Here is a 9,840-nt window from a genome sequence, read left to right on the forward strand (position 1 = left end):
AGAGAGGGAGAGAGAAACAGAGAGAGAGAGGGAGAGAGAGAGAAACAGAGAGAGAGAGAGAGAGACACAGAGAGAGAGACACAGAGACAGAGAGAGAGAGAGAGAGAGACAAGGAGAGAGAGAGACACACAGAGACACAGAGAGAGAGAGAGAGAGAAACAGAGAGAGAGAGAGAGAGAGAGAGAGAGTATTCTGACTCATGAGAGACACCTGGTGGCAGCATAAGTGAGAAGAAACAGTACAAATATTTGATATTAAAAAATAATTGATTGTAAAAATAAAAAACAAATACTTGATTTGAAAAATATTTGATTTTATTGAACTTCAACAGGACCTGACCAGCTTCAACCATAAAACCAACTGAAATACAACATAAATATGTATAAAAAAGAATAAATAAAGCGGCAGAAACTCATCCAAACTTCACATGAAGAGTTTCCATCAGACAGGAGGCAGACGGGAGGCTGGAGACACTCCAGACCAGAACACAGACCAGCATCTGAATCTCTGCAGACCATGGAACACTCTTTGGTTCTAAAACAGGTTTGTTGTGAACTGTGAGGCTGCAGGTCTGCAGGTCTGCAGGTCTACAGGTCTACAGGTCTACAGGTCTACAGGTCTACAGCTCTACAGGTCTGCACGTCTGCAGGTCTACAGGTGCAGGTCTGCAGGTCTACAGCTGCAGGTCTACAGGTCTGCAGGTCTACAGGTCTACAGGTCTGCAGGTCTGCAGGTCTACAGGTCTACAGGTGCAGGTCTACAGGTCTGCAGGTCTACAGGTCTACAGGTCTACAGGTCTGCAGGTCTACAGGTCTGCAGGTCTACAGGTCTACAGGTCTACAGGTCTACAGGTGCAGGTCTACAGGTCTGCAGGTCTACAGGTCTACAGGTCTGCAGGTCTGCAGGTCTACAGGTCTACAGGTCTGCAGGTCTACAGGTCTGCAGGTCTGCAGGAGAAACTTCCACCTGCCTGTCAGAGCTGCTGATCGAGGATCAAAGTGACTCCGACAGGAAGCAGCGACTGTCGTTTAAAAGTTACATTTAAAAGCTTCACAGTAAACAGGAAGTGAGGCTTCACTAACAGGAAGGACACACTGAGCCTCAGCCTGACCCCTGACCTCTGACCCCTGACCTCTGAGCCTGAGTGTGTCTGCAGTGCTGGAGGAGCGACAGCAGATTAGACAGAAGCTGCTGTTTGATGCTTCAATGAAGAAGAAAATGTTTAAGCAAAAAATGTAGAAAGTAAAACCAGTTCAAAAGAAAATATTAAAACCAAACATGAATGTGACATCACAGATGTTTCATGTTATTCTTCTTTTGAACTAACCATAACATGAAGCTTTTAGAATTCTGATTTTTTGCTTTCATAGTGCATTACAACTCCTTCTTCTTCGGTGGAAACATTCAGATTCCACCACAGAAGAAGGAAAAGCTGTTGTCACTCCTCCAACATGGCGGCTCGTCCCTCGTAACCGTCGGCAACCGCTGACCGAATCTTTTCTTCCTGGTTTGAGCCTGATTCAGACAGAACAGTGACGCTGCGTTCAGGTGACGGGGAAAGTCGGTAAATATGAAAATCAAGCCGTTCTGAAGGTGATTCCCATGTGACATGACTCTGACAGCTGATTGGCTAACAAAGGCCCTTCCCACAATCCAACACTACACAGCAGATTGTCCATTAACGTCTTCAGGTTTTGGTTAACAGCGAAAATGTTTTGGTTCCCGGGCGTTACGATTGGCCAAGGGACATCCTAAGCTCCTCCTCCCTCAGGCTCCTGTCCAATCGCTGCGTCTCCGACTCCAGGACCGACGGGATTGGCTGCCGGGTGACGGCGGCCAGCGAATCGGTGAGGTCCTGCCGCAGAGAGAGCAGCGATTGGCTGTTCTTAGAGGAGCGCTCGATAAACTCCGCCCTCTCCTGCTGGTCCAGAGCCAGAGAGAGACGAAGATGATGAACCTGAGAGAGAAGAGGAGGAGAGGAGAGAGGAGGAGGAGAGGAGGAGAGGAGGAGAGAAGGAGAGGAGAGAGGAGAAGAGGAGAGGAGAGGAGAGGAGGAGAGGAGAGGAGGAGAGAAGGTGACATCACTGATGTTTATCTGACATGTTAAACTTCTTAAATCCCGATGGTATCCCTTCTTCCCTCTCTCCTTCCCTCTCTCCTTCCCTCTCTCCTTCCCTCTCTCCTTCCCTCCTAGTCTATCTAACCTGGGCTGCATCCTGAAACTCCTCCCTAGCTCTCCTCCTTTCCTTTCCTCCTCACTACCACTCGTTTCCTAGCAGGAAGCTGTGTTCAGTATCTCACCTGTTCCTCCAGTTCTCTGATTCTGCTTCTCAGTCCTTCTTCTTCTCTGTCTGCTTCTCTGAAGTCTGCAGACTGCTGCAGGACAGGAAGCATCAACATCAGCATCAACACATTCATATTAACATGACACATTAACACATTAACACAACATTAATCTTAACACTCTTTCTGGAGCGTACAGCGCTGTCAACAACAGCTTAGCAAAACCTAAAAGTAACTTGATGCATTCTGGGTATTTTGTTGCATGAGGTGAAACTGAGGCTGTCTGATGGAACGTGAGGATTCTGTCTACAGAGTTCATTTCTCCTGGAAAACGACTGGACCTTCAGAGTCTGATCACTCTGTTCAGAACCATCTGATCTGGTCTGATCTGATCTGATCTGGTCTGATCTGATCTGATCTGGTCTGATCTGGTCTGATCTGGTCTGATCTGATCTGATCTGATCTGATCTGGTCTGATGAGTCTCCTCACTCTGCAGTGACTGACCTGAGATCTGCTGCTGGACTCAGACTGAGAGAGCTGCTGCCGGAGCCGCGCTCTCTCCTGCTCCACCTGCACACACACACACACACACACACACACACACACACAGTTCATCTGATTAACAATCTGAACCACATTAAGTTTAATAAAAAAATTCAACATAATGTGATAAACAAGCGTAACAATTGAAATAAAAATGTGATGAGCATTGTGCCTCCACCTGTCTCAGGACGTCCCTCAGTCTGTTCCTGTCAGTCTTCAGTCTGTTGTTGTGTTTCTCCAGCTGACAGTTTCTCCTGTTCAGCCGCTTCTCCTCAACCTCCAGTTCAGCCACCGTCCGCTGCAGGCCTGCCAGCCTGTCCTGCACACACACACACACACACACACACACAGACACACAAAATCAAATCTATAAAAATGTTTTCTGAAAATGAAGCTTCTGAGAGAGTGAAACTGAAGAGCCACTCTAACCTGAGCCGGGTTAAGCCCCGCCCCCCCGGCCTGCTCCTGTTGGTGGGCTCTCTCCCTGTAGCCAATCAGAGCAGCCTCAGTCCGCTCCAGAGCCAATCGCACGCGATCTCTGTCCTTCTCCAGCTCCTCGCTCCTCTGGCTCAGAGAGTACACCTGAAGAAGAAGAACACTATTAACAATATAACACCACTACTCCTGCTATAAAGACCATCATTATTATTATTAGAGCAAATCATGAATTACAGACAGGATGCTGCTTGTTACTGTTGCTGCCAGTAGAGCTCAGTAACAACTGTTTAGTTCCAAGTAAAAACAGATAAAAACATCAAGAGTTTTCACCTCTGCCTCTCTCTGCTTCAGCAGCCTGCTGGTCTGCTGTCTGTCCTGCAGCAGAGAGGAGACGCGCTCCTTCAGAGACCAGATCTGATCCTCCTGCTGATCCTCCTCCTCCTCCTCCTCCTCCTCCTGCTGCTCCTGCTCAGAAGATAAGAAAGACAGGACTGAATGACGGCCTCCTGCACATTTCCATCCCTGACTGCTTCCTGATATGAAGCCTGTCACAGAGTGCTTGTTCTGCGGCTGCTGCGGAAAGAAGGAGATAAAGAGACAAAGAAAAAGACAGAAAAGAAGAAAGGAAGAGAAACAGAAAGAATGAAAGAAAGGAACCAAATAGAAAGAGACTATTCCCCCAACACACCTCGTTTCCTCCTCCTCTTCCTTTCTTCCTGTTCTTGTCGTTCGTCTCTTGGACTCTCCTCCGTCTCTGTCCGTCCGTCTCCTCTCTCTCCTTCACCTCCTCCTCCTCCTCCCTCTCTCTCTCCCTCTCTCTCAGTCCGTCGGCTTCCCTCGTCTTCTCTGCGGCTGTGGAGGAGATCTGGGCTCTCTGCTCCTCCAACATGGCCGCCGCGGCTCTGACCCGGCTCAGCTCGGCCCTCACCTCCTCCGCCTCCTCCCTCTCTCTCTGCACCTCCCTCTTCACCTCCTCCAGCTCCCTCTCTCTCTCCTCCATCCTGGACCTCCACTCTCTCTCCGTCTCCTCTTTTCTGTCCTTTAGCCTTTGGATTTCCCTTGATGTCGTTTTGAGTTTTTCTTCCACCTCCTCCTCTCTCCTCTTCGCCTCCTTCTCTCTCTCCTCCGCCCGACTCCTCCACTGCTCCTCGGCCTCCCTCCTCTCCTCCTCTGCCTTCTCCTTCTCCCTTCGCGCCTCCTCCGTCTCCTTCAACATCTCTCTCCTCCTCTTTTCTAAAGCCTTGGCTCTGGCTCGCAGCTCCTCCAGCTCTCCTCTCTCCTCCTCCCTCTCTCTCCTCTCCTCCTCCAGCCTCTCCCTCTCTCTCCTCTCCTCCCCCCTGGCGGTCCTCAGGTTCTCCTCCCTGCTCCTCTCCACCTCCTCCTTCCTCTCCTTCAGGACGCTCCTCAGACGCTCCCCCTCTGCGTGGCTCTCCTGTGTGTCAGATTGGTAAAACCTCTCAGTTCTCACAGCTGGTCAGAACAGAGCAACACATCAACCGAGCAGTGGGGCAACCTAGGGCAACCTTACAGGCAACGTAGACTGACAACAATCCTAGCAACGGGCAACATAGTAAGCAACAGGGCCAAACATCTATTCACGAGATGTGATGTTTAAAGGGCAGCAGGGAGCTGAAGCCCTCTGAGCAACAGACACGTTACAGACTGATCCTCTAGATTACTGAGATGATGAATACTCAGCTTCAGGTACTGATTTCTCTCCAGAGACACACAGAGTTTTAGAAATCAGCTCCTTTCAGGCTAAAGCAACAAACTCCTTGTGCAACGTTGCCCATCAGAGTTGCCGTGACGGTTGCCGTGGCGGTTGCCGTGCGTCTACCTGCAGCAGGAGCTTCAGGGTGTTCATCTCCTCCAGAGCGTCCCGCAGACCCTCCCTCATCTTCTGCTGCTCCTCCTCCTTCTGCTTCACCTGCTGCCTCCCCCGCTCCCGGCCCCGAGCCAGCTCTGACACCTGGAGGGGCGGGGCTTTATTACTACAGGTATTATTAGTAGTAGTAGTAGTAGTAGTAGTACTAATAGCGGCAGTAGTAACAGCAGTAGTGGTAGTAGTAGCAGTAGTAGTAGTAGTACTAGTATTAGTATTAGTATTAGTAGTAGTAGTAGTAGCAGTATTAGTATTAGTATTAGTATTAGTAGTAGTAGCAGTATTAGTATTAGTATTAGTATTAGTATTAGTATTAGTATTAGTAGTAGTAGCAGTATTAGTATTAGTATTAGTATTCGTATTAGTAGTAGTAGCAGTATTAGTATTAGTATTAGTAGTAGTAGCAGTATTAGTATTAGTATTAGTAGTAGCAGCAGTAGCAGTAATAGTATTAGTATTAGTAGTACTAGCAGTATTAGTATTAGTATTAGTATTAGTAGTAGCAGCAGTAGCAGTAATAGTATTAGTATCAGTATTAGTATTAGTAGTAGTAGCAGTATTAGTATTAGTAGTAGCAGCAGTAGCAGTAATAGTATTAGTATTAGTATTAGTAGTAGCAGCAGTAGCAGTAATAGTATTAGTATTAGTATTAGTAGTAGCAGCAGTAGCAGTAATAGTATTAGTATTAGTATTAGTATTAGTAGTAGCAGCAGTAGCAGTATTAGTATTAGTATTAGTAATAGTATTAGTATTAGTATTAGTAGTAGCAGCAGTAGCAGTAATAGTATTAGTATTAGTATTAGTAATAGTATTAGTATTAGTATTAGTATTAGTGAAGTAGCAGCAGTAGCAGTAATAGTATTAGTATTAGTATTAGTAGTAGCAGCAGTAGCAGTAATAGATTAGTATTAGTATTAGTAGTAAGCAGCAGTAGCAGTATAGTATTAGTATTAGTATTAGTATTAGTATTAGTATTAGTAGTAGCAGCAGTAGCAGTAATAGTATTAGTATTAGTATTAGTTAGATAGCAGCAGTAGCAGTATAGTAATAGTAGTATTAGTATTTAGTATTAGTAGTAGTAGGCAGTAGCAGTAATAGTATTAGTATTAGTATAGTAATAGTATTAGTATTAGTATTAGTATTAGTAATCAGTATTAGTAGTAGCAGCAGTAGCAGTTATTAGTATTAGTATTAGTATTAGTAGTAGTAGCAGTAGCACTTATTAGTATTAGTATTAGTATTAGTAGCAGTAGCAGTATTAGTATTAGTATTAGTAGTAGCAGCAGTTAGCAGTATTAGTATTAGTATTAGTATTAGTAGTAGTAGCAGTAGCAGTATCCTGGTTTCCATAGTCTAGATGTTTGGTATATAACAGTGAAATGTGAAACTTCAAGATTTACATAATAAAGTTGGCTCATGGCTGCTGGAAACTCTCATATCGTCTGTATGCTGATGACATCATCCTGAACCCTCTCTGACCTCTGACCTCTGACCTCCAGCAGCAGAGCTTCTACAGCATCAACATGCCTTCATCTGCTTCTCAGCTGACTGACTGGTTAAATAAAGATTCAATAAAGTCAATAAATAAAAGCTTCTGAGCAGTGAGGGGTTTGATCCTACCTGGCCCCGCAGCACCTCCACACTCTGCTGCGCCTCCTCCCTCTGCCCCCGCTCCCTCTGCACCTCCTCTCTGAGGGCCGACGCCTCCTTCTGCTCCCTCTGCACCTCCTCTCTGAGGGCCGACGCCTCCTTCTGCTCCCTCTGCACCTCCTCTCTGAGGGGCCGACGCCTCCTTCTGCTCCCTCTGCACCTCCTCTCTTGAGGGCCGACGCCTCCTTCCGCTCCCCTCTGTACCTCCTCTCTGAGGGCCGACGCCTCCCTCTGTACCTCCTCTCTGAGGGTCGTCACCTCCCTTCCCCGCCTCCTCAGCTCCTCCTGCGCCTCCTCCCTCTGCCTCCCGCTCCCTCTGCACCTCCTCTCTGAGAGATGACGCCTCCCTCTCCGTCCTCCTCAGCTCCACCGTCAGGCCGGCCTTCTCCTTCCTCCAGCTCCTTCACTCTGGTCCTCCCTCGCTCCTCCACCAGGAGGCGCTGTCCCTCTCTCCACCTCCACCAGTCTGCTCCGCAGCCTCCCTTGCTCCTCTTCCGCCTCGCTCAGTTTGTCTTCCATCCTCCTCCTCTCCTCCCTGACGCTCCTCAGCACCTCCCTCTCTCCCTCTCCTCTCCTCCCCCACCTCCTTTAGTTTGTCTTCCAACCTCCTCAGCATCTCCTTCTGTCCATCCAATTCCTTTTCCCATCTCTATCAGTTCATCTTCCAACCTCCTCTTCTCCTCCCTGACGCTCCTCAGCACCTCTCTCTCCTCCTCTGTTTCCTTTAGTTTGTCTTCTAGTCTCCTCTTCTCCTCCTCTGTCCTCCATAGCGCCTCCTTCTGTCCCTCCCTCACCTCCCTGACTCTCCTCAGCACCTCCCTCTGCCCATCTGCCTCCTTTTCCATTTCTTTCCATTTGTCTTCCAACCTCCTCTTCTCCTCCCTGGCTCTCCTCAGCGCCTCCCTCTCTCCCTCCCTCTCCTCCTCCATCTCCTTCAGGTTTGTCTTCCAACCTCCTCAGCACCTCCTTCTGTCCATCCAATTCCTTCTCCATCTCTATCAGTTCATCTTCCAACCTCCTCTTCTCCTCCTGGCTCTCGTCAGCGCCTCCTTCTCTCCCTCCCTCTGCTCCTCCATCATCTTTAGTTCATCTTCCAACCTCCTCCTCTTCTCCTCTGTCCTCCTCAGCACCTCCCTCTCTCCCTCCTCTCCCTTAATTTGTCTTCCATCCTCCTCCTCTCCTCCCTGACGCTCCTCAGCGCCTCCCTCTCTCCCTCCCTCTCCTCTCCCATCTCCTTTAGTTTGTCTTCCAACCTCCTCAGCACCTCCTTCTGTCCATCCAATCCCTTTTCCATCTCCATCAGTTCATCTTCCAACCTCCTCTTCTCCTCCCTGGCTCTCGTCAGCGCCTCCTCCTCTCCCTCCCTCTCTTCCTCCATCTCCGTCAGTTTGTCTTCCAACCTCTTCTTCTCCTCCTCCGTGTCTTTCAGTTTCTCGTCCACCCTCCTCCTCCTCTCCTCCTCGGCCCTCCTCAGCTCCTCCCTCTCTCTCTCCTCCTCTTCCTCTCTCTCCTCCAGCGTGGCTCTCAGCTCCTTCGCCTCCTCCTCTCTCTCCTCAGCAGCTGGGTGAGTTTTGGCGGACTCACCCGCCCGCCGCTCCGCCCTTCTCCCTCCACTCCTTGGCCTCCTCCTCCAGCCGCGGCGGGCCTCCTCCCTCTCTCTCTGGCGCTCCTCCTCGCTCCCTCGCTCTCGGCCCGGGCCCGGAGCAGCTCCCCGGCCCTGGGAGGAGAGCCGCTCGTCTTTCTCTCCTCCCTCTCTCCTCTCTCTCTCCAGCAGAGCCTGGGTCTCCCTCAGCAGCGCCGCCAGCCGCTGCTCCCTCTGCTCCTTCTCCCTCAGTTTGTCGTTCGCCTCCTCTCGCTCCCTCCTCCCCTGCTCCTCCCTCTCCTCCGCCAGGCGCAGCCGCTCCCTCAGCCGCTCCGCCTCCTCCTCGCTCTCCCGCACGGCGCTCATCTGCCTCTCCAGACTCCCTCTCCCGCTTCTCCACCTCCCTCCTCATCTCCTCCCTCTCCTCCTCCGCCACGCTCATCTTCACCTTCAGCAGCTCCGCCTCTCCGTCCCTCTCCTCCAGCCTCGCCTTCAGTCGCTCCCTCGCCTCCGCCACCTCCCTCTTACTCCTCTTCTCCTCCGCCCGCCGCTCCTGCTCCTTACTGCGCAGTCTCTCCTTTTCTTGTCGTTCCTCTTTGCTCTTGTTCTCCAGCGCCAATATTCGTTCTTTCAGTCCGTCCATCTCTGATTCTGTCGTTCTCAGCTCCTCCGCCGTCTCCTCCCTCTCTCTCTGCGCCTCCTCTACCCGCTCCCTCCATCTCTTCACCTCTTCCTCCGCTCCTCTGATCTTCTCCTCCGCCCTCCTCTGTTCGGACGTCACTTTACTTCGCAGTCGCTCCACCTCTCCTTCCCGCTCCTCTCTCTCTCTCTCCAGTCTCTCTATCTGGTCGCAGAGCGCCTCGACCTCTCCGTCCCCTCTGCCTCGCCTCCTCCTTCCTCCTCTCCCTCCTTCTCCCGCTCTTCCTCCTCCCTCCTCTCCCTCTCACTCTCCTCCTCCTCCGCTCTCTCCCTCCACCTCTGCGCCTCCTCCCTCAGTCTCTCCGCCTCCCCTCCCCCTCTCCTCCCTTCTCCTCCGTCAGTCCGTCCATGCGGCTCCTCAGCGCCTCCACCTCTCCGTCTCTCGCCCCCCAGCTCCTCGCTCAGCGCCTCCCTCTCTCTCTGCCAGCTCTCTCTCTCCTGCCTCCTCTCCTCTTCCTCCTCGCTCGTCCTCCTCCTCAGCTCCTGCTCCTCCTCCCTCAGCCTGTGCGTCTCCTCCCTCAGGTCCTCTCTCTCCCTGTCGCTCCTCTCTCTCTCCTCCCTCTCCTCCTCTTGCTTGGCCGTCACTCGCTCCAGCTCTCCTCTCAGACACTGGATCTCCCCTGGAAATGAAATAGAGAGAGAAAAAAAATATTCTTTTTTAATATTATTTCTTTTTTATTATTATTATTGTTTTAATTATTTATTTCATCTGTATTTCATATTCTTTTCTGAATATTTACCTATTATATTAGATAGTGCATT

The 9,840-nt window shown here is 50.3% G+C and overlaps 1 protein-coding gene across 1 annotated transcript; it reads right to left on the bottom strand.

Annotated features, from left to right (window-relative positions):
• Nucleotides 1–302: 302 nt before the first annotated feature.
• On the bottom strand, nt 303–9,698 carry LOC139924740 (uncharacterized; the record flags this gene model as incomplete). The annotated part of the gene is given in 14 exon segments (XM_078282521.1): nt 303–1,957; nt 2,302–2,376; nt 2,789–2,854; nt 3,006–3,146; nt 3,257–3,409; nt 3,596–3,733; nt 3,954–4,697; nt 5,103–5,234; nt 6,768–7,103; nt 7,105–7,198; nt 7,952–8,631; nt 8,633–9,298; nt 9,402–9,461; nt 9,463–9,698. Coding segments are annotated over 14 exon segments (3,749 nt in total), but the record flags the coding sequence as incomplete, so codon positions are not given.
• Nucleotides 9,699–9,840: the final 142 nt, after the last annotated feature.

This window comes from Centroberyx gerrardi, unplaced genomic scaffold, assembly GCF_048128805.1.
Source record: "Centroberyx gerrardi isolate f3 unplaced genomic scaffold, fCenGer3.hap1.cur.20231027 Scaffold_580, whole genome shotgun sequence".
Classification (NCBI taxonomy): Eukaryota; Metazoa; Chordata; class Actinopteri; order Beryciformes; family Berycidae; genus Centroberyx; species Centroberyx gerrardi.